General features: G+C 43.7%; 1 protein-coding gene across 8 annotated transcripts in view; it reads left to right on the top strand.

The window, feature by feature from the left end:
• Traf3 (TNF receptor associated factor 3) overlaps positions 1-23,890 on the top strand; it is a 108,418-nt gene that overhangs the window by 65,205 nt on the left and 19,323 nt on the right. For 7 of the 8 annotated variants that reach the window (XM_041633133.1, XM_041633132.1, XM_041633126.1 and 4 more), the window contains 6 exons: positions 9,802-10,060; positions 11,253-11,304; positions 14,853-14,957; positions 16,315-16,482; positions 20,477-20,557; positions 23,395-23,469. In XM_041633133.1, coding sequence (XP_041489067.1) covers positions 9,819-10,060; positions 11,253-11,304; positions 14,853-14,957; positions 16,315-16,482; positions 20,477-20,557; positions 23,395-23,469 — 723 coding nt within the window. In that variant the 5' untranslated portion in view covers positions 9,802-9,818. The remainder of the gene's footprint in view (positions 1-9,801; positions 10,061-11,252; positions 11,305-14,852; positions 14,958-16,314; positions 16,483-20,476; positions 20,558-23,394; positions 23,470-23,890) is intronic. The other variant, XM_041633134.1, reaches the window with a different exon arrangement.

The following is a 23,890-nucleotide window of genomic DNA, read 5'->3' as shown; positions in this document are numbered from 1 at the left end:
CTGCCTGGTCTGTATGGTAGACTAGTGTGGCTGCTTTGCCCTCTGCTCTTCAGGTAAGCGTTATTTATTAAAACACAAATAATATACTACTATATATCATAAGCTTTCTTCAGTAGGATTATAAATATAGAATTTCATTAGCTTATGATTGCTAAATCTAAATTTTAGGACAGAGGTATACTGTGTCTATAACCGTGCAAAAATAAGTGAAATTACAGTATTTCTATCCAATCGTGACATCTATTCAAGTTTTTACAGTCTTCTGTTTGGAGAGGTTTTAAAGACTGATATTGCTATTTTTTCTCATGATAGTGCATAACTTACAGGTGGGACATGGGGGATTTCTGACCCACCAGGATGGATGCAGCTGTCTTAACTTAGGAGCCCCTGCCCTCTTTTCCCCCCGAGACAGAATTTTGTTGCAATTTTTTATTATTTATTAAAAAATAAAACTCAGAGGTAAATATTAAAAATTTACATCTGAGAGAATGCAAGCAGCCACAACATACCACCACTGTCCACTTCCCAGCTTGAAGGCCTGCACACCCCATCCTCCTGCCCTGCCCGCTTCTGATGTGGGATTTCTCTCTGTATGCTATGAATATCATTGGTTGGTAAGACTCTGCTTTGGGCCTATTGCAGTGCAGAATAGGGCAAGGTGGGAATTCCAGGCAGATATAGGAGGAGAGAGTATGTGGAATCAGGGAGATGCCATATGGCACCAGACAGAACCTTACCAGTAGACCACAACCACATGGCGGTACACAGATTACTAGAAATGTGTTAATTTAAGATACAAGAGCTAGCCAATAAGAAGCGTGATGAGCTACTGGCCAAACAGTATTGCATATAATATAGTTACTATGTGATTATTTCAGGTCTGGGCAACTGGGAACGAACAACAGCGTCTGCCTACATGCATCTTCCTCCAAGGGCCTCTCTTTCCCTTCTCCCAAGTCCACCAGGGAACTCCATTCGGGCCATCTGAATATGAACTCCATATCTCTAACCAGTGCCTAATTCTGTTGAACATCAGACCATAAGACACACCAAATTCCTATAACATTTCTTTGTTTTTGTCTAATTAAAAAAGAAAGGTTCTGATTCTAACAACGTAAAGTTATATACAATAAGAATGATTGCCAGGTTGTGGTGGTGTGCACTTTTAATCCCAGCATTCTGGAGACAGGGACAGGCAGTTTTCTGTGAGTTCGAGGCCCGCCTGGTCTACAGAGTGAGGATTAGGACAGGCTCTAAAGCTAAGGAGAAACCCTTTCTCAAAAAAACAAAACAATTACTATATATTACTTACAAAAAAACAAAACAAAACAAACATACGAAAAAAAGAAAAAGAAAACATATTATCAGGTATTGTCTAAATACTAAATAGAAAGGAAAGGTATTAACCTTAACAAAATGAAACTATATCCAGCAAGAACAATATCAAGTAAGAGATACAGTCACAATTGTATTTGGCAAATTTTGAGAAAATACTCCATTAACTGTCCTCTCCCCATGAGTTCAATGTTTCATAACTAATTTGCTTTCTACCATGATTAAGGAGAACTGTGCCTGTAGCTATCTAGTCCTCGACCCCACCAAAGACCTGAGAAAGATATACCATTACCTGAGTAAACAGAAAGTACAGAACAAGCAACTTCCAAAATTGTAAGAAATGACAAACAGCTGGCTGCCTCAGCAGTTAATGCAATGTTGAGGCATCCAACTTTGGATTACAGGCCTAGAATATCTGGCATACTTTTCTGAGAAGCAGGAAATTTTAAGGACTATCCTACCATTTCTTGGCAAAGTTCAGCAGTCACTTTTTGTTTGGATAGTATACTGTCAGCAGTCAAGGAAAGGACAGTTTCTTGCCCAGATGTCTAGCTTTTACCACAAAGAAAGTAAACTCCATACAGAGGTTCTTCAATGCCCAACATCCTTTTTTTTTTTTTAATGTGGATTGGTGCTGCTAGGAGCAGATTTGTCTTGTCAAGAAAAGCCTTATGTTATTAAAACATTTTAAATGTCATATTCAGTATGTCTTTGAAATGTTTAAAGATCACGTGTGTGTGTGTGTGTGTGTGTGTGTGTATTTTATATACAACCATTGCCTGGCTTATTATTTTTTTTTACAAAGATTGACTTCATCTGTAAATAGAAAAAGGCTAATTCACAATGCAAAAGGATAAAAGTGAAATCAGCACCCATAGATGAATGGATACAAAATATGTTTGATATTGAATCTCATATTCATGATGATACTTGGATAGGAGAAATGATTTGTACAAAATTTAAGAAAAATCAAAATGTCAGATGTTTTAATTGTGATAAACAAGTTCATCTAAAAAGGGATTGTAGGCAAGGTGTTTCTAGAAACTTTTTGTTTGTTTGTTTTGTTTTAAGAGATAATCTAAACAGAAGGCTTTAGCTTTCTAGAGTATGCAGAAAGTGTGGCTGACACTGAACAAATGAATGCAGTTCAACAAGGGACAAGCAAGGAAACTGTTTGCCATTAGTAAATTACTTGTGGGGGTAGCTCTTGTAGGCCCCACGTTAAATTTGGTTCAATCATTCCCTGTCAGCATGGGGGAAGCTCCTTCACAGACCAAATAATAGACCTAATGCCTGTTGTTAAAATCCATACTGCTCTGGATGACAGAACAGCCTCAGTAGGTAAGATTTTCAGGACAGACCATAAAGTATTTTGCCAAATTTCTATAAAAGACCAAAGACCAAAGCAAAAAATATGGATAAATGATATTGTAATTGAAGGTTTAGTTGCCCTGTCCCTATGCATACACTCATGCACACACATTGTGGAATATGATGTTGAGGGTGTACTTGCCGTGGCACATGTGTGAAGGTCAGAGGACAGCTAGAGGGAGTCAGTTCTACTATCTAGGTCTCAGGGATCAAACTTAGTTGTCAGATTTTCTTTTTTTTTTTCTTTTTTTCTTTTTTTTTGGCAAATGTCTTTATCCACTGAGCATCCCTACTCCATAGTTTTGAAAACAGAGTCTTGTATAACTTCAGCTAGCCTCAGACATGCTAGGTAGCCACTGAGCTCCATTTTTAACTAACTGTCTTCCCTGTTTTGAGGTCACAGAAGGCTTTTGTTTTAGTTTTGGTCAAGAGCAAAGGAAACAGTTTCTCCTACCCACAGGTAGCCTGGCAGAAATGCAGAGATCTGTAACTCCAGGTGTTAATGAAGCTGCAGATGGACAGTCTTGTGCTGCCTGTGGGAGTGTGCACATCTTCCAGGAGAACTCTTTGGAATTATGAAGCTGACCATTTCTGCTTCCTGCCCACCAGCTTTCTCTTCACTTCTAACAGTTCAGGGCTAAGAGTATCACAGTTTCCATAAGAGCAAAACCAGGTTTTAGAGATCACGTGTGCTTTTTATCACATGGCCTTTGTTTTGTTTGTTTGTTTGTTTGAGAGGGTTTCTCTGTAGCTTTGGAACCTGTCCTGGAACTAGCTCTTTGACCAGGCTGGCCTTGAATTCACAGAGATCCTCTAGCCTCTGCCCCCAATACTGGGATTAAAGGCACAAACCACCAAGCCCAGCTCAGGGTTTCTTTGGGTAGCTCTGGCTGTCCTGGAACTCACTTTATAGACCATGATTCTGACTTTAATGCCTTAAAAAACTAGGCTGCTGTCTATATTTGACCTGAAGACTGTATTTGCCAATCCTGGAACCCTAGTCTGGGGTATGTGCCCTAGAGGAATTTGTCAAGTGCCTCAAAAGAACTGAGTCAGGATGTTTGGAATTGACTGTGCAGAATGTAGGAACTGGAACACATTGATAAGTAACCATCCCACAGTAAAAATGGAAAATTTTTATAATTCTGGTGATAGAGTATTGATGAGAAGAGAAATGTGAACTAGATATGGTAGCTCACGCCTATAACCCCAGCATTTCAGAAGTAGAGGCAGGAATATTAAGGACTCAAGGTCATCCTCAGCTACATATTAAGCTTGAGGCCAGCCTGAACTCTGTGAGTCTGTGTCTGAATAAAACAAGCAAGGGGTCTGGAGAGTTGGCTGCTCTTGCAGAGACCCTGGTTTGATTCCCAGCATCCACATGGTAGTTCACAAGTGTCTATCTAGAATTGTAGTTTCAGGGATCCAACACTTTGCCTCTGGGTACCAGACATGCAGAGATATATATGTAGGCAAAATATCCATACACATAAAACAAACATTTTAAAGTATAAATGCTAGTAAGAGACTTAGGAACAGAAAGTTCAGGTGATATTTGCATTTTAAGAGAGGTGGGAGGATCCTGGCGGTGGAGGCCAGAGGCAGGTGGATCTTTGTGAGTTCAAGGCCAGCCTGTTCTACAGAGCAAGTTTCAGGACAGCCAGGACTACACAGAGAAAACCTGTCATGGGGAAAAAAAAAAAAAAAAAAGAGGTGGGAGGATACGAGGAAAGAGCAGTACACCAACTCTAACTGAATTCGTCACTTCATGGCTCTGTGTATTTTGCACATGATCACAATATGTGTCTGGTATCACATGGTCCATTAATTCTAAGCAAAGAAAAGATCCTACCTAGAGAGGCTTTAGAACCTACACTTATCCTCCCAAGCAGTGTCTTCAACAGGGTTGACCACTAGGGAGGGACAATGAAGATCAGCTGCTAACCTCCAACTCAGCCCTGCTGCTCTTCTTAGACTAATACCAGAGTCCTCATTGCTGAGCTGAATTGAGTCTTATTCTTTCTCAGAATTTGTCTGCTCTAGATCTCTTACATTTCCACATGGGTTTTAAGACTATTCTATTAACTTATGTGCTAACAAGCACAGAGGATGAGTCAGGGCTTTGCCCAAGCTCCTTCCCTCTTATGAAGGAGCTCCTCTAGTCTGTGGTTCAGTTAACTTTAGTGCACGTTTGAACATTGCCACTGTGAACGGACATCTTGAAAGAAGCTCTCTGAAGCAGACTCAACAAAATATTACGAATTGGAAACTGGGAAAGGTGCTGGAATAAATATTCTGAGCAGGATTATTAGGGTGTTATCAGCCTCTGAGAGTGTATTGAGTCGCTGATACTGAGTGTTCTGTGAGAAACCAGACTCCCCTAATTGGGCTAGAGAGCATGGTCTTTTTAAATTAATCTATCTGTCTTTCTTTCTCTTTCTTCCTTCCGTTTTTCCTTCTGAGACAGGGTTTCTCTGTGTAGCTTTGGAACCTGTCCTGGAGCTCACTCAGACCAGGCTGGCCTCGAACTCACAGACTGAGTTCCTCTGTTGCTAGGATTAAAGGCTTGCACCACCACCGCCCAGATAGTCTTTTTAAGTCTTTTGGCTTAAGTTTATTGCCTGTAGAAAGAAGCACAGTTCCTATACCCATTTTGTGTATTTATTTTAAGAATACAGCTAGACATTTTGTTAGCTTTGCAATTAAAAAACATGTGCCATGCATGATAGATAACACATACCTTTAATCCAGTGCTGCATACACACAGCAGTACATGGAAGCCATTGAGATGCCTCAGTGGAGTGGGTAAGGGCTATTGCTGCCAGACTTGCGGACTGAAGTTTGATTCTTGAGACTTACATAATGGACGGAGAGAACCGACTCTTGTAAATTATCGTCTCACGTGCATGCATATATTTATATATGCCATAGCATACACTCACTGCCCCTCAGCTCCCCTTATAAACCAGTGTAATTTAACAAACTATGTGCCAGGTGATAGCCACGCACACCTTTAATCCCAGCACTCAGGAAGCAGAGGCAGGTGAAGCTTTGTAAGTTCGAGGCTGGCCTTGTCTACAAAGTGAGTTCCAGGATACCCAAGGTTGTTATACAGAGGAAGCCTGTCTCAAAAAAAAAAAAAAAGGAAGGAAAAGAAAATGAAAACTCCTGTAGCATGTCATCTTTGTATTGTCAGTGCCCTGTGGAGAAACTTGTTCATGCTATTTACAAGTAAAAAAGTAAATTTTGACTATCAGTTAAGCTGTGTTGTGAAATTCAGAAGATAGCAGCATGAGTGAACGGTTAGGGTGACTAACTTTAGTCTACAGTTAGCAGCACTCTCTAATATCAGGATATTCTTACCTTCCCACCAAGAAGCCCCATTCCTCTACCAGTGCCTCTGCCACATTCTTCTTCCCTCACTCCTACAGCACTGGTTCCCACTTGTCTGGGCTCTGTCCTGGACACTCAAGCCCAGGTGGTTTTCTCAAGCTCTCATGGCTAGTAAGTATGCAGCACACAGACCTGTTGTGCCCATCCTGTGGTTTCTCTTACCTGAAGCTGCTTCCTTCACACCCACTGAGCCTTAGAATGACTGTGTCAGGGATATGGATCAGTTGTCAGTGGCCTACTGTGGCCCTGGAGGTGTTGAGGGGGTGAGTCCCCACAGACCTGCCTCCAGCTATTGAGTGCCTTTTGCAACAGACTGCTGCAAGGCTCTAGTTGATGAACTAGGTATAGCATTTTTTTTTAAAAAAAAAAAAATCTGTTTCCTTTTCTTTGGCATTCTACAAAAACAAGGACCTGCAGTTGTAGTCTTTTCTTATTTATATAGAGCATAACATTCTATAGCAAAAGAAAGATTACTCATCATTAACTGGGTCTCTTGGTGTGGTTTAAATAAGGGCGGCCCCATAGACACAAATATTTGGATGCTTAGGGAGTAGCATTAGGAGGTGTGGCCTTGTTAGAGTAGGTGTGGCCTTGTTGGACAAAGCAAGTCACTGGGGGTGATCTTTGGGGTTTCAAGTGCCAAGCCAGACACAGTGGTTCTCTTCCTGCTGCTGCCTTTGGATCCAAATGTAAAACTCTAGCTACCTTTCTCCAGCACCATGTCTGCCTGTGTACTGCCAGGATGATATTGGACTAAACCTTTGAACTATAAGCCAGCCCCAATTAAATGTTTTTCTCTTACAGAGTTGCTGTGGTCATGGTGTCTCATCACAGCAATAGAAACCCCAACTTAGAAATAGGAATTTAGTTACCCTCATTTCTCGTCATGAGACCCTACTGAACACAGCTTCCCAAACACTATAGAGCAGAGCACCACACTGAAATTTGGTTTTTACATTGCAGAGAATTAAAATTCTCTGTTCCTGAAGTCAGCTCGACATAGAAGTCGTTTGAGGTGAGTGTCTCAGACTTCATCTTTCTGGTAGTGCAGCAGGTACATACTGAGCACTCACTACCTGTCAAGGCACTGTTCTCAGTACCTGGGGTTATCAGTCAGTCAGCTGAAGATAACCAATCCCAGTCCTTGTCCAAGTCTGCTGTTCCCCAGTCTGAAGTGCCATGGGACAAGCACATAGGGTTGCTTGGAGCTCCTTTAGAAGAAGGGGAGGTACACTGTGAGATTGGACTGTGCAGGGATACTGAGCACTCCAGGGGCACAGAATGGTTGGTGGTGGGCAGCCAGTGAGCTCCCTGCAGATCTTCATTCAGTCCAGGCCACTTTCACACATAGCTCAGAAAAGTAAGCTGTCATTCTTGTGAACAGGCTTCTCAATGGAAGACTGCAAGGAGAGTCACTGACCCCTTGAAGTCATCTTGAAAACTTACTGGTGCACATCTGTGGTTTCATACAAGGCCACAGCAACATTCTCTTTTATTAAAGCTTACCCAGGTGTGGCTAATCAATCAGTTCATTAATTTTTCTGCTGCTGACAGCCATTTTTATACATCTGTAGTCATGAAAAAATTGTTCTTCTCAGAACGAACAGCAGAAAACAGTACATGAGCAGGACTTAGGGGAAGAGGAAGACTCGGCTCTGCCCCAGACTTCTGAACACTTGTATCTCCTCTGTGCCTCTGGTATGTTGGGGTTCCCGGTCCTAGCTCATAACTCTGAGTCTCACACTGACATGAGAAGTAAGGGGAGTCCTGGGAGTAGATGCTCCAAATATTGTAAGTTGACAGGATCTGAGTTTAAAGGGTTTTGTTTTTATGGTTTTTGTTTTTGAAATGGTTCTCATGGATCCCAAACTGTCTTCATACTCACTGTGGAGCAGAGGATAACCTTAATCCACTGATCCTCTAGCCTTTGCCTCCTGAGTGCTAGGATTACAGGTGCTAGCATGCCACCAAAACACATTTGATACTAGGGATCCAATCCAGGCCAATTCTCTACCAACTGAATTATATGCTTGCCCATTCAAACTCACACTTTTTTTAAATAGCAAAAATAAATTGTGCAAGAATAGGATGCATTTTTAAGGGAGCTGGCAACTTTTGGAAGCACCTGTTTACTTAGCAGATATGGGCATGGTGTGGGAAAGGACTGGGAGTGGGAGACAGAAAAATAAATTTTGTGTTTCAGAGGCCACCACAGGCTTCTTTCTGCAGGTCTTTTCTGACCTTCTTTGCTGTGGTGCACGGGGGACAGGACTCATGGGCTATGCAAGCTGAGCTAAGCGTATCAGTGCCTGCGTGCTAGAGCTACCCAGAAAGGTCTGAGAGAGGTTGGGTGTGGCAAACTCCTAAAAAAATGTCTCTGAGGAACTTTACAGTGTTACTAATAGATATGATTGTCCATCATTCAAAGTTTCTTGTTATAAAACTTCACACTGATTGTGGGGTATCTACAAAGGAAAGAGAAGCCAGCCTTTTTACCACCATCTGGACCCATTCCATCTGTACTGGACTACTGGAGGTGTTGTCACTGTTGGTGTGTGATATTGATGCTGGCTATAATTTCCATTAAAGACAGTGTTTCCTCGGGAATCTAGTCAACTGCTTTGTGTTCTTGATTAGTTTTGCTTACTTGACTTCAAGGCTCAACTGACAGAGCTGCCTATCCTGAGATCTGTGTGGCTGAATTGGGGAGTGCTCTCATTGTCCATCATGCGACTTGCAGGTGGAAGGCAGAGAAACTGGTAACCTGTGGAAAGTGAACCTGTGCAGGGTCTGAGAGACAAATCCAGTTCCATGTCCCTCTGCCAGGCCTGACCTGAGCACCTTTATGCCTGCCTGAATCTCAGCCTCCCAAAGAGACCCTACTCTACTCCTCATAGGCTCCATGTGACAGTATCATGGCTCTGTGGTGTGGGGGCTTACTCAGGTAAACTGAGGGCAGAGGGCAGAAACAAGGGCCCTACATCCTGCAGGCATACTCACACATGGCTCGTATGGGCTAGAAACACCTCGCTTACAGTAAATACCACTGCTGGAACACAAGGTGGTGGACTAGCCACTGGCCCACTTTGGCTTTATCACAGTCTGGTGGGAGTTATGGTCAGGGACTTAACTAGAAAATAAAATTGGCCAAGAATGGCTGTTGCTAAGACTGGAGGGGTGGGTGGCTCAGTGGTTAAGAGTGCCTACTGCTCTTGCAGAGGACCCAAGTTTGATTACAACTATTTCTAACTCCAGCTCCATGGGATCTGATGCCTTTTGCTTCCAAGGGCACCTGCACTGACATGTGTGTCTCCATGTGTAGATGATGCACACACCATTAAAAACAAAATAAATCTTAGCAGTAACAATGGCTGCTACTTCGGGCAAATCATTGGAATGAAGTTTTGGCACAGAAAAATATTTTGTGTATTTTAAGGAATCTTGGAAATACAGTTTACGAAGTCTTTTTCTCAACAAGTATTTGAATAGCAGTGTTAACAGTGCTATCTGGATAATGTAAAGAAGGAAGCCATGTGGTCTGTCTTGCTCCGTGGCAGACTAAGGCTGGGAAGGAATCTGCTGTACTCTTTAAATACTGGAAGTATGACCTCGGGCACTTTTGCTTTTCTCAGTCATGTTTGTTAGGCCTTCTCAAATAATGAAGGGGATGATGGACACTTATCATTACTTCTCTTCTGGCAGAATTTCTTTTTCCTAAGATGGAGTCAAGCAAAAAGCTGGATGCTGCTGGAGCCCTGCAGCCCAACCCACCTCTCAAACTGCAGCCTGATCGCAGTGCAGGGTCAGTGCTTGTGCCAGAGCAAGGTGGCTACAAGGAGAAGTTTGTGAAGGCAGTGGAAGACAAGTATAAGTGTGAGAAGTGCCGCCTGGTGCTGTGCAACCCGAAGCAGACTGAGTGTGGGCACCGGTTTTGTGAGAGCTGCATGGCTGCCCTGCTCAGGTGGGTGCTACATATGTCTTCAGGCTGCCTGGCCAGGGCAGCTATACCTATCTTCACCTGTTTCTCTCGAAACCGCGAATGCTTTTAAGTCTAACTTCAGAGGCCTTTAGGGAAACGCAGGGAGATCTCATGTCTGAGTCTTCTGAAGCCTCTGTACCTTGCCCTACCTGCCTCACATCCCACCCCCAGGCCTCTTTCCTGAAGTCTCCTACATGGTGTCAGCACTCTGTCCACAAAGCCTTGAGCCCCCATCTGTGTTGCTGTATTGTGCTCAAGAAGTTCATGTTTATGGTGGTGATGCCAAATGATCATAAGTCCTTAAAATAGAAGCCACGGTAGAGGAAGGTAGGATCACGTGGAGCACAAACAGGTGTAAGTTTGCCTAAGAGGTACACATAGAGCTTGTACCAAGACCCTAGAAGCTCATGAGCTTTGTGGGTTGCTGTGGTAAAATCACAAGGGCAGATTGGAGTTAAAGGACAGAACTTGAATTGGCCAGGGAAGAACTTCATCCTGTAGCTATTGTGTATTTGCCAGGCATTGTGCTTGGCCCTCGGGTCCCTACAGGACATTCTACTACACCATCAGTACTCTCAGGACACATTAGCTTTAAAGGCCCACCCTCTTCCCAACTGGCCACTCCCCCCTGGGTGTCTGAAATCAAGACCAAGCCCAGTAGCCAGTTTCCTGTGTGCCCCTCGCCCTCATTGCATCCCTTTGCCTGCTGAGAGTGGAAGGACCATAGTTGAACTTGGGGTGTCCTAAGGGATAGAGGCAGTTCCCCTGTGCAGGTGCCACTGGCATTTTTATACACAGTGAACTTGTCTGTAGCCCAAGACCAGAATATCAGAAGGCCTTGAGTACCTGTGAGTGCTCTTTCCAGAGGGTCTTCTCTGAGACTCAGTACGACACCAGTAGGACATGTAACTTCATGTTCTTTAAGTTTTTCCAGTGGGACTAAGCTATTGAATGTAATAGTTTCCTTTTGAAAAATTACCATTTTTTTTTTAAAGTTTGGTTCTTTTTCTACTGTGGATTCCTATTTAAGTTAGGTTTTCCATAGTGTCCTGGAGCTCTACCTGTTGCCGTGAGCTAGAGCAGGTCTGACTGCAAAGGAAGGCATTCTGTGTGCCCACTGAGCCTGAAGGAAGGAGGGACTGCTGCTCTAACATGCTTGCTTTGTTTCCTTCAGCTCCTCTAGCCCAAAATGTACAGCGTGCCAAGAAAGCATCATCAAAGACAAGGTACTCTATTTTATTTCCTTTCTTCAGACAGGGCCCCCAAACCTAATGATCTTGCCCCAGCTTCTGAGTGCAGGGGTGTGCAACCATGCTGGGCTTCTTGGGTGGTTGATACATTTCACATAGCTTGCGTTTAGTGCTCTGGAATTTAGCTTAAATTTATTTATTTATTATTGAGGGGCGGTGCGTGTATGCTATAATGTTTGTGTAGAGGTCAGAAAACAACTTTATGGGATTCTTTCCTTCTATCTTTAATTGGATCCTAGGGATCAAATTCAGGTTGCCAAGTTTGCACAGAAAATAATTGACCTTTTTAAATGAGACACCTTTTTACATAGTTTTTGTACAATGCATTGAAATTCAGTTTTATTTTTGTACAATGCATTGAAATTCAGTTTTATTTCACTGTTTTTCTTTGTTCCTTTGGTTGGGTCTCAAACTCATGGACACCTGCGTGCACTGCCATTTCTCAGCTATTTCTCCCTTTTAAGTGGTGCACACCTTTGATCACAGTACTTAAGAGGCAGGTGGATCTCTGCGAGTTCAAGGTCAGCCTCCTCTACATAGCAAGCTCCAGGACAGCAAGAACTACACAATAAAGAGACTGTCTCAAAAAAAAAAAGTTAATATTTTTGTGGGGAGGTGAGGATGGGAGTCTGGCTTAAGCTAGGCTTGAATTCACTTAGTATCTGAGGTCCTGTCTCCATCTCCCAAGTTCTGAGATTACAGATGTGTGCTCCCACACCTAGTTTATGCAGTACTGAGGTACATCCCAGGGCTTCAAATATACTTTGCAAGCACAGCACCAACTGAGTTAGATCTCTGGTCCCTTGGGTTTTGTGTTTGGGGTTTTTTGTTTTGTTTTGTTTTGTTTTTGAGACAGGGTTGTACTGTGCAGCCCTGGCTGGCTTTGAGCTCGTGGAGATCTATATCTACCCGCTTCTGCTTACATGTGGCAAGTCCCTTGGGTCCCCCCCCCCCTCACTCCCTTCCTTCTTTCCTTTCTTCTTCCATTCATCCTTCTTTCTTTTCTTTCTTCTGTTTTGTTTTTGGGGACTGGTAGCCATCCAGTGTAACCCATCCTGGCCTGAAACTCATGGCAGTCCTCCTGCCTCAGACTCCATAATAGTCAACACTTAGTTTTGACAGTATTGCAGCAGACTCCAAGGCCTGACGTGTGTTATGTGAGTGCCTGGGCAGACTAGGAATAGAGCATCATTCAGGCACATGTGTCCATCTTCTGTTACAATTCCTGCAAGGCACTCTCCCCTGAGCCAGTCCCACCTGTGTACTCCATGGGAAGGAGTGTGAGGAGTGCTGAGGTGCCTGTTACGGTGGTGGCTGGCTGTGGTCAGATCATTGCTGCCCTGGTAACTTTCTTCTCATGCAGTTCACACTCAACTTGTACGCTAGCTTTTACCTTCAAACATGCCAGTGGGGAGTGTGGGCTTTGAATTTGTCCTCGCTCCCCTTCACTAGTGTCTTGAAGTGCTGAGACAGTGAATGAGATCACTGTACAGTTAGAGAGTGGGTACCACTGAGGCTCTCCCCTGTCTTCTTCCTGAACCCAGTTCCTCTCCTTTTCTCTTACACATGGCCACCCACATAATACTAAGCCTTTCCAAGCACATTTGTAGCTTGAACCAACTAACCCTTAAGGACTTAAGTGTCAATAAAAATGTGTATGATTCCAATATTCTGATTAATGAGCCTAACAGTTTTTAATGTAGGCTATTAAATCCAACAGTAAGAGCCTTGCTCTGGGATTTCCTGTCAAAAGCATTTGCAAGTCCCCGACTTGTTGGTCAAGGCAGCCCAGCTGAGGCAGCTGGCCACAGGGCCCCTGAGCTCTAGGGAGAAGGGTCTCTAATGGAACTTGTTCTGGATAGTTAGAAAGGGAGTTAGCCAACCCTCCCTGCTTTTCTTAGCACATTAGCATATCTCTGCTGCTGAAGACTCTAGCCATTTGTCAGTCACTTGCCCAACTCTTCTCTCTCCTCTCCTCTCCTCTCTTCCCCTCTCATGCCCCTCCCCTTTTTACACCTTCCCTCCCTCCCTCCCTCCCTCCCTCCCTCCCTCCCTTTTTTTTCTTCTGTGAGACAAGGTTTCTCTGTGTAGCCCAGTCTGTTCAAGAACTCACTCTGTAGACCAGGCTGCCCTTGAACTCAGATCCGCCTGCCTCTTCCTCCCAAGTGCTGGGGTTAAAGGCAGACGCCACCCCACCGAGCCTGGCTTTTACTCCATTCCTTTTCCTAACATGGCAGCGGGCCTACCTTGTTCACATGTATTGACAATTGTGACTGAGAGAAAGAAGTTAAAGCCACAAGTTAAGGTGACTGTTTTTAGTATCTGTTTCATTTACAGTTATGATCCTTATTTCTCTCCTCCCCTTCGCTCCCCTTCTCTTCTCTTTTTTTCCTGAAACAGGTTCTCTACATAGTCCCTGCAGTTCTGGAGCTCAGTGTGTGGACCAGACTGACCTCAAGCAAACCTCTTGCCTCTGTCTCCCAAGTGTTGTGATTAGAGGGGTGCACTACCACTCAGAGCTTCCATCTTAGTTTTTGAAACAGGATCTGTTACTGACCCCTGGAGCATTCTGATTGGGTAGAATAGCTGGCCTTTAAGCTCCAAATCCTGTCTCTGCCACCCCAGCACTGGGTTTATAGGTACACACCAACATGCTTGAATCTATGTAGGTGTCAGCATCCCAACTCATGCTTGTACAAAAGCACAGGGATGGCTGAGTCACCTCGTTTTTAAACTTCACCAGCTACACTGATTCTGTCTCTGCCTGGAAGTTTGGAGAGGGCATATTAAGTGCCCTGTCTTCCTATCACAGATATTGACAGCGGGGAGTTGTTTCAGAAATGCCTGAGGACCAAGATGCTGAAGACTCTTGTTAGAGACAGATTGCTTGTTTTCTACAGGCAAATAAAATTAAAGGCAAGCAGGTGGTTCATTTCCAGGAAAATAGTTCAGTACTAGCTCATCCTTGTGGCACATATTTAAAGCTAATTTGGGGCTAAGATGTGGCTCTGTGGTGGAGTGTTTCCTTAGCATGCGCAAGGGCCTGGGAGTCCTTCCTCTCTGGAGAAAAAAAAAAAGCATGATTTGGAAAAAACTGAGTTACAAGCAGCATACACTAAGAAGGAACCAAAATTATTTCACAAGTTGTCTCAAAACATTATCTCCACAACTATTGGTCTGATTCTGACAAGCTTTTTGTATACCATGTTGAATTACCAGCCTGTCGCCACATCCTTTGGCAGGCTGTGTCAGTACTCAAGGACCATAATGCTCCAAAATGCCTTTACCCAACATGCCTTCTGATTTACTTAATAAAAGGTAGTGGCTAAAGTTATAGGAGTTAAATGGTGTCTCTTAGTGGGGCCGGCTCCTTCATTGTACTTACAGAAATTAAGACGGTCCTTCATGCTTCCTGAGGCCCACTTAAGAGTTGCTCTTAGCATTTTTAGAGTGGTTTTTACCTTGTCCAATGGCAACATATGAAGATTAAGAAGTATTAATCCTCTAACTACCTTTCAATTCAGGTGTTTAAAGATAATTGCTGTAAGAGAGAGATCCTGGCCCTTCAGATCTACTGTCGGAATGAAGGCAGAGGTTGTGCAGAGCAGCTGACTCTGGGGCATCTGCTGGTGAGTACCCAAGTGACTCCAGAACCAGAGGCATACCTGACCACGGCGGCGGAACATGGTGTGCACCGTGGTGCTCTGGTTACTGCATTCTTTTCAAATGAAACCTTGTAAGAGAGTGTCCAATCCCTAGGACATAAAGTGTCATTTCTCATGACATAGCGAATTGTCATCCTCTGCCCTACTTAGAATAAAGAAATTGGAGTTGGGTTTTAATTTTTTTAAAAGCTTATTGTCATTTAATAGTTTGATACACATATACAAGGTTGTCTTGATCATATTCAACCCCAGGACCTTTGTCAATTCTTTTTTTTTTTTTTTTTTTGGTTTTTCGAGACAGGGTTTCTCTGTGGATTTGGAGCCTGTCCTGGGCTAGCTCTTGTAGACCAGGCTGGTCTCGAACTCACAGAGATCCGCCTGCCTCTGCCTCCCGAGTGCTGGGTCAATTCTTTTTTTTTAATATTTTTTATAGTTTATTTAACTTTATTTTATGTGCATTGGTGTAAAGGTGTCAGATCCCCTGCAACTGAATCTTCAGACAGCTGTGAGCTGCCATGTGGGTGCTGGGAATTGAAGCCAGGTCCTCTGGAAGAGCAGTCAGTGCTCTTAACCACTGAGCCATCTCTCCAACCCCCAGGTTTTAATTTTTAAAGACACTTTATAACTTTACTTCTACCATGAAATTTCATGTAACTTAAGGTTGCTTTTTTTAATTTGTGTATTTTATTCAGAGTGAATAATTGAATAAGAATAAAGGATTTAAAGGGTTAGTGTGTTCTCTGTGTGTGTGTGTATGTGTGTGTGGTGGTGGTGGTGGTTTTATGGGAGGAGAGGTTGACACAAGTTTTACTCTATAGTTCAGGGTGTGTGTGTTTGTGTAGTTTTTGACACTAGTTTTGGTATACATATACATTTATATGTATGTATACATATATACATATAAACACACAGACAACACATATATATATCAATCACACACACATATATATCAGTTACACACACACAGTTCAGGCTAACTTTGAACTCAGGATCCTCCTGTTCCCCTGTCTCAGCCAGTTCTGCTAGTATGACAGCTCAGGTCTACATCATCACATCTGGCTAAAATAGTTCTTAACAGAGACACCCCCACTCTCCAGTTCTGGTAACAGAGAGAACAAGTGCATGGTCCCTTACTCACGTATGTGTTGAGGAAATATAAGGTACACACAGTGAGCCTGTGTCTCTTGTGCTTGCTGTTCTGCTGCATAGAACTGTCCCTGTTGCAGGGTCATAGCATCTGCAAGACCTCACTATATGGCAGTTACAGTCTGCCGTTTCACACTTAGTTTTTGCCAGTTAAGAACTTTGGTTTGTTCTACAGGTGCACCTAAAAAATGAATGCCAGTTTGAGGAGCTTCCCTGTCTTCGTGCCGACTGCAAAGAAAAAGTATTGAGGAAAGACTTGCGGGATCATGTGGAAAAGGCCTGTAAATACCGAGAGGCCACATGCAATCACTGCAAGAGTCAAGTTCCCATGATCACACTGCAGGTGCGATGTTGCCTGTTCATGTCCCTTCTGCTCAGCTCAGGTGCACTTCCTCTGCAGAGATGACGATTCTAACAAGGATAAAAAGAAAGGATTAAATAGCAATTTTCATCTAACTTTATTTCAGAGTAAAGCTGTATTTGTTTTGCCTATTTTGATTTATATAATTAACACTTTCCGTTGCCTTGATTGACTCACTTGAGATGTCAAAAAAATGAAGAACGATGATTCAGAAAAGGTAGAATTTGTAACTTGTCCCAAAGAATAGCCTCAAATTTTGATGGAGTGCTTATCTTCTCACAGCTGTATGACACAACCATCACTTACAACAGGCTCATTTGTCCTACAGTATCACAGGCAGCTGTGTCTCTGGAGAGACAAGGGTTCAGATGTTTTCCTGCCTTTTTGTTTTGGCATGGTCTGTTCTGTGTATGCAGTGGAATCATCATTTCTGTGTGAAAGATGAGACATTGAGGGTAGAGGACCAACTTGAAAATCGGTCATTCATCAAGCAATCTTTGGTTGTATGCCTACTGTATACCATGCCATTCCAGGACATGGACTGCTTGCAGGTTGATCAGGAGAACTGGGGACCCTGGTCAGGTATTGCTGAGAGACCAACAGGAAGGGACTACTCTTGGTGGTGATGCCAGGGTCATCAGAAGGGGGACTGTTGGGGTACAGCCATGGTACAAGGGCCATTGCTGAGTTTCTAGTGTCTGTCATGTAACATGTCATGGCCACCATGTTAGGAGAATCTCCTATGACATGAGATGTGTTCTGCTCTGCTGTCTCGGTATTCACTCCCATCACTAGTCAGGCCTGAGTCTGGGCCTCATTTTATCTGAACATCTTTTTCTTGTAGAATACCATAGACATTTCCAGTTACTAAAAGCTTTCAAGGACTATATCTTCTCCTTTGGAAAATAGCATTATAATGTGTCATAATTGAGCAGTTCATCTAGTAACAAACTTCCAATGAGTGAGACACTGTCCAGGCTGTACACATGTTAATACACTGCTGTCAAAGTTACACTTTGCTCCTTGCAGAGATCAGTTACTTGAGAGTATAGCCAAGTAGTTTTCCTTTGAGAAGGAACTGAAAACATGCTGGTTAGATACCACATAGCAGCCACCTCTGAACAGCAGGCGAGACTGTAAGAGTCAGGAGAGCACATGGTTAACCATGTGTTGATGGCAAAGGGGCTGACTTGAAATTTCTCTCCTTAGTCTGCAGTCTGAGAAAGGAGATATACAGGTATATATACAGTTAAATTCCAGTCGTATGGAAAGTACTGTGACCATGATGTATACAAAACACCAATAAGGGAGGGCCAGGAAAGGCCAGTGAAGAAGCAGCGCTTATTTCATTTGAATTTTTAATCTGCAGCCACAGATGGAAGGCAGTTTGAGATCTGAATTTCGCAAAGAAATGACTGTTCATTGTAAATCTCTGGAGGCCTTCATGGTGGAAACTGGCTGCAGGCTCCTTTAACAGTGTTACTAGTGTGCTCTGCTGTTGCTTTCATTTTGTTTTGTGTTACTCAGAATAAAATTCAGGGCCTCAGAGACCACTTTTTTTTTTTTTTTAAATCTTTTTTAAGACACGGTCTGGCATTCCCTGAAAGTACCACTCATTTAGGCTGGCCTTAAATTTGGCATCCTCCCACCTTGGCCTTCTCAGTAATCACCAGCATGTGGCACCCCATTGGCCTTTCACTTTCATTTTTGTTTTGAAATAGGTTCTTTTATAAAAGCCCAGGCTGATCTTAAATTTACTGGCTACCTGAGGATCACCTTGAACTCCTGCTCTGTCTCTGTTGAGGTGGCTGTTCCCGAGTCCTTGCCTCTCTAAGGATGCAGTCATGAGAGTGAGGGCTTGTCCTTATTAATTAATGACAGCTGCAGATCCAATAAGGTCCCATTTAGAGCTTCTGAATGAACGTGGGCAGTATTGTGGGAAGGCACTGTTCAGTCAGTATTACGGGTTAAAGTCCTGAACCGGCAATTCAATAAAAAAAACTATCCATGATTAATAAGAGGAAACACACCAATTCACAATGCCTGAGCTGCAGGACTCCCCACATTGTACCCTTTCCATTTAGACTCATAGATTAAAAAGCGTGATAGAATTGGTAAAGTGCAGGAATATGCTTTCTTGTGATAATGACATTTCAGATTGGGGTCAGGTTATTGGAGAGCAGTTTGACAACAGTTCATCAAAATCTAACTTAAACATGTGCATCCTTTGATGCTTTTAAAACCTTCCTGCCAGGCAGCGGTGGTGCACGCCTTTAATCCCAACGCTCAGGAGGCAGAGGCAGGTGCATCTTTGTGAATTTGAGGCCAACCTGGTCTATACAGAGCGAGTTTTAGGACGACCAGGGCTACACATAGAAATCCTGTCTCCTGATACTCTTTCATGAGTGTGCAAAAGTACACACAAAGATACTGGGTGTTCTGCCTCATTGACCTCCCAGTCATCCTGCCGGCTCCTCCTCCCCTCCTCTCAGCCCTACTTTCCCTTGCCTTCTCCAGTGCTATCTTTTTTTTTTTCTCTCCATGATGCTTATTTGATGAGGCACAGGCAGGTGTCCAGCCCAAAGAATGAAAATGGGAGTGTGTGAGTTCAGAGAGCATAGAGACTATGGTTCCTTTACCACGTCTCAGAGTCCCCGCCTTGCTCTGTAGACTCGTGACCTTGGCTCTTGGGAGAGTACTGTGGCCCCACTTGATTCACAAGGCTAGTTACTGGGTTTCCTCTGAAATGTGCAAAATGCCTTGACTTTGTGATTCTTAAAAACTCCAGATCCATGCAAACCCCACATGCTTGAGCAAGCTGTTCCTTGAGGGAGAGCTATGACCAGATTCTCCCTGTCCAGCTCTTCTAGTCAGTATGGAACGATAATAGACCTGCTTACCACATACCTATCCAGAAGGGCTCTGAGATCCAGCTCAGGAGCAGAGCAGCTTAAACTTGTAGGGTTCACACCTAGAAGGCCCAGACTTTTAAATTCCCACAAGATTGAGCCTGGTGCCCTCTCCAGGTCAGTGTCCTCTGTTAAACAATTACTTCCAGCCAGTTGGTGGTGGCTCACACCTTTAATCCCAGCACTTGGGAGGCAGAGACAGGCTGAACTCTGTGAGTTCAAGGCCAGACTGGTGTACAGCTAGTTCCAGGACAGCCAGGGCTGGAACACAGAAAAACCCTATCTCGAAAAAAAAAAAAAAATAAATAAATAAATAAATAAATGGCATGTGCTTCCCTTCTATGGGGTACTGTTTTGGCTCTGTACCTGCCTAGCTAGACTGAAAAGTGCTGGAACAAGAGCCATGGTCCGTTAATCTACCTAAAGACAAATGTCACTGAAGGCCAAGGAACTAGAAAACCTACTGGGACCTGGAAGTGTCCCAGGACCCTGGAAGAACTGCTGAGCAACCTTACTCAGCAGTAGTTGCTGTACTGGCACTTCTGTCTCTGCTTTTCTTCGGCCCTTGGGTTTGATAACCTCAACGGGCCCTTGCATTTTTATGTACATGTTTAATCATGTTGAGATTAACAGTTCTAATCATACCATTTCAATAGGGCCTAGACCAAAATTTATCCATACTTGTGCACTAAAGATAATGTAGACAAAATTTCAGGACAGCATCCTGGAGGCTATTAGAGAGATGTCTTGTCCAGACTCCAGACTGAAAGGCCAGAGGAAAATCTGAGCATGGGCATTTGACCAGCCCCACATTGTCCATAGGACCCTCCACCTGAGATCTGTTGGGGAGGGAGCTGGCATTAGGATGTCACCATCATTGTACTCCACAACTTCTCTCTGGGTCACATCTGACCTGCTGTCACAAGGTCCTAGACACTCATGCTATGATGAGTGTGACGTGGTAATGGTGGGCATAATTTCCTTTGCGTCTCCGTTGGAGAGCTGTGGACACTGAGATAGATGAGCTTTGCTGACCCACACTTGAAGCACTTCCTTTTTCTTTGTAGAAACACGAAGACAATGATTGTCCCTGTGTGGTGGTGTCTTGCCCTCATAAGTGCAGTGTCCAGACTCTTCTGAGAAGTGAGGTAAGGCACAGCCAGGGCTCAGGCAAAGCCCTGTGACATTGGGTCCCATGTACTGTAGGCCCCACTCTTCCTGAGTCAAGGGCATCTATATAGTCCTCATTGATGGTCGACTGTAGTAATGTGTGTAACAAGAAAGACAAAACCAACAGGAAGTTTTTGGGAGTCAGAAGCAAACAACAGAAAGCTACAAAAAGGTAAATTCAGGATTAAAAAGACTAAGAATTGAAAAAAAAGTGAAGAATCTACAAATGTAAGTAAAGATGGTTCTTCAAGTTTTTTAAAGCACTGTTTTTAAATCTGTACTGAATTTTTGTAAGATTGCCTCAACAAAGTGAATTTAGACCTTCTAAAACCATTTGGCCACCTCATGGGCAGGGGCAGTGCTGGAGGGGTGTAGATACTGAGTGGAGGGGCATCCACATTTGAGACCATCCCTAAGGGCACATGTGAGGAATCCCAGCAACTCTACATTGCACTCTGCCCAGGTACTTCTGTAAGATGGGTAGATTTGTTTTTTTGGGGTTTTTTTTGTTTTTTTTTTTTTTTTTGAGACAGGGTTTCTCTGTGGTTTTGGAGCCTGTCCTGGAACTAGCTCTTGTAGACCAGGCTGGTCTCGAACTCACAGAGATCCACCTGCCTCTGCCTCCCAAGTGCTGGGATTAAAGGCGTGCGCCACCACCGCCCGGCAGATGGGTAGATTTGTATCATTAATTTTATTTGATCTGTCCTATGGATAGATCCACGTGGAAAATTCTAGGGATCCTAACACTTTTACATATGACCTGACCTGGAGCCCCATGGTTGCTTAGTATCTGAGGCTCTGATCTTTGGAGCATCTTGAGGCTTCTCCAGCAGCCTGGCAATTGGAGGAAGGCAGCCTAGAAACCCTAGTTCATGTGGGCCTAGTGCTAGGGGCACTAGGAGATTTCGGAAGACCCTGAGAGCCATGCTCACCTAGGTATATCCTCCCAGGACAATGGTGGGTAAGGTTGGTGTCAGGCCTCTGGGAGGACCTCGGGGAAGCACAAGTAAATTCTCCATGCTGGACCACTGGAAGATCCTTCTGTTAACATCTGGAGAGTCTATCTGCTAAAATGATCCCCAGAATTTATAAGCCTCACTTCAATTCTGTCTGCTCAGAACTCTGAATTAAGATGAAAAATAGCCTTACTGAAACCAAGAGAAAGGAGCTGTGGGCTGTGCATTAGTCTCGCTTCTGTTCCACAGCTCCTGTAAATTCTTGAGGGTTCCAAGTGTACTTAAAATAAAAACAGGTTAGGAAAGGGTAGGACAGTGAGTTTATAGTAGAAATAGCTTGTCAGAACAGTGTGCCCTGGTTGTAGCATTAGAAGTGTTAGCTGGTCTTGATTGTAATTGTAACAGTGGCCCTGAAAGAATGTCACACCTTAAAGTTTTAAACTGGCACACGTTGACCTGCCTGTGGGGCCTTCTGTGTACTTCCTCCGAGTCCAGCCCAGAGTCCAGTCCCGGCTGAGCTCAGGGAAACTGCAAGCATGCTAGGCTGCTGCTCTTTATGACAGCCTAACTAAGGGGCCCTTTTCGGTATGGTTGGTTGTGGTGGGGGCCTCAAGGCCCTTTCCCAGGTTGCCTTTCTTCAGAGCTGTTGTGAAAGGGTCGATGAACAGAGGAAGAACGGATCCTTGTTTGTCCTTCATTCCTAAATACTGAACATAGAAAATAATCACCTTGGTCCTTATAGACCGAGGAAAATTCTAAAACTACACAAACCTGCACCTACCCTATCTGCACAGGCGAGACAGAATAGAGCTATGAGAAGAAGGCAGCAGGCATACAGGAACTGTGTTCCAGCCGACACACATCTGTCCTTAGTATACATCTTTTCAGTTCCCTTGTCTCTTGCTTGGGGCATCCTGGAGCTAAACTAGAGGCTATCTTCTCTCAGGATAGATTGAAGGCGTAAGTCACAAACAATGCCACACCAATTCGGGGTTATGATTATTAGGGTGGTATTTATTTAAAGGGGAAAAAACTTACAGATCACTGTCCCAGGCAACAGCCCTCTACGCAACCAGGAAAGGAGTCTAGTGGCAGGCGGAGCAGGAAGTGAAGAGCGAGAGGAGAGGGAAGTGGCCGCTTTTTTAAAGGGAGAGAAACCACGCCCCAATGGGCTGGTACCTCAGCGGTGATAGCGGAGGAGTGGGAGGACCTCCCGCAACAATAGATTTTCCAGGCACTCCTAATTTTCCATCTGTCAGTTAGAGGAGACAGCATAAGATTCCTGTTGTTACAATGGCTGTAGGGATCCTTGAAAAGCTTATGAGCCTCTGAACATGCCAGGGGAAAAAGGCTTTTCAGATGAAGGAGTGAACTCACCTCCATCCATCTCAAGTATTACTAGTAATGGTTCAGTGTGTGAGCTTGCTTTGAAAATGGGTTTATTTTTGTGTACTGTATAGTAGGTGTGTGACCCAGTTGCATCCCAAATGCTTTCTGACTTTTTGTGTTTCATACAGTTTTTGTTAATAGTCTTTAAATGTGCATTTCAGTTTTTTTTTTTCTTTTTTAATTCTGGCACTTCAGACGGCATGTCACAGTTTGAACAATTCATTCTAAAGAAATTGGAAGTTTAAGAACTGTTACAGTGAATGTATTTCTGTATATTGGTGTGTATACGTGTATACTTGTGATGAAACTGTATTTTACTGCCTGAAGTCCAGCAAGCAGATGATGCGTACATACCTGCACTGATAAAGACCTTCTTAGCAGTACAGCCTGGATGCTCTCTGTGCCCTGATATGTTTGAACATTTTCATGCAAACGTTTGTGTCACAACTCACGTCTCTTTCCCGTTGCAGTTGAGTGCACACTTGTCAGAGTGTGTCAATGCCCCCAGCACCTGTAGTTTTAAGCGCTATGGCTGCGTTTTTCAGGTCAGTATCCAACATTTGTCCTTCCCAGTTACTGACATTCTGCCATTGAAGAAAGTTCTCATAATAATATTTTAACATTTGAGTTCTCACTCTTTAGTCTTTGTCATGACACCAGATCACCCTGCTGCATGGGTGAAACAAGCCATACATGCAGCAGGGGTGGGTGCTCACTTGCCAGGCCAGGGATTTTGAGACTCAGATGGAGCAGCATGGGAAGTCAGTGTGCCCAAAGAACTGCTGCCTCCCAGACAGCTCCCGGTAGTGAGAAAGCAGTGACATTTGGTGGAGTTTCTGTGGCGATTGTAACTATTTTTTACCTGAGTATAAGTGAGTGTTAAACTGGATGTAGCTTTGACATTGCTTGTCAGCCCTTAGCTGTAAGAATCACACATGGGTGTCTGTAATGCTTTTTCCCGTGTGT

This window comes from Microtus oregoni, unplaced genomic scaffold (genome assembly GCF_018167655.1).
Source record: "Microtus oregoni isolate MIOR12 unplaced genomic scaffold, Mior012 000043F_ref0000047, whole genome shotgun sequence".
In the NCBI taxonomy this organism is placed as follows: Eukaryota; Metazoa; Chordata; class Mammalia; order Rodentia; family Cricetidae; genus Microtus; species Microtus oregoni.
The sequence above is the reverse complement of the archived record's forward strand: the minus strand, read 5'-3'. Positions and strand labels throughout refer to the sequence as shown.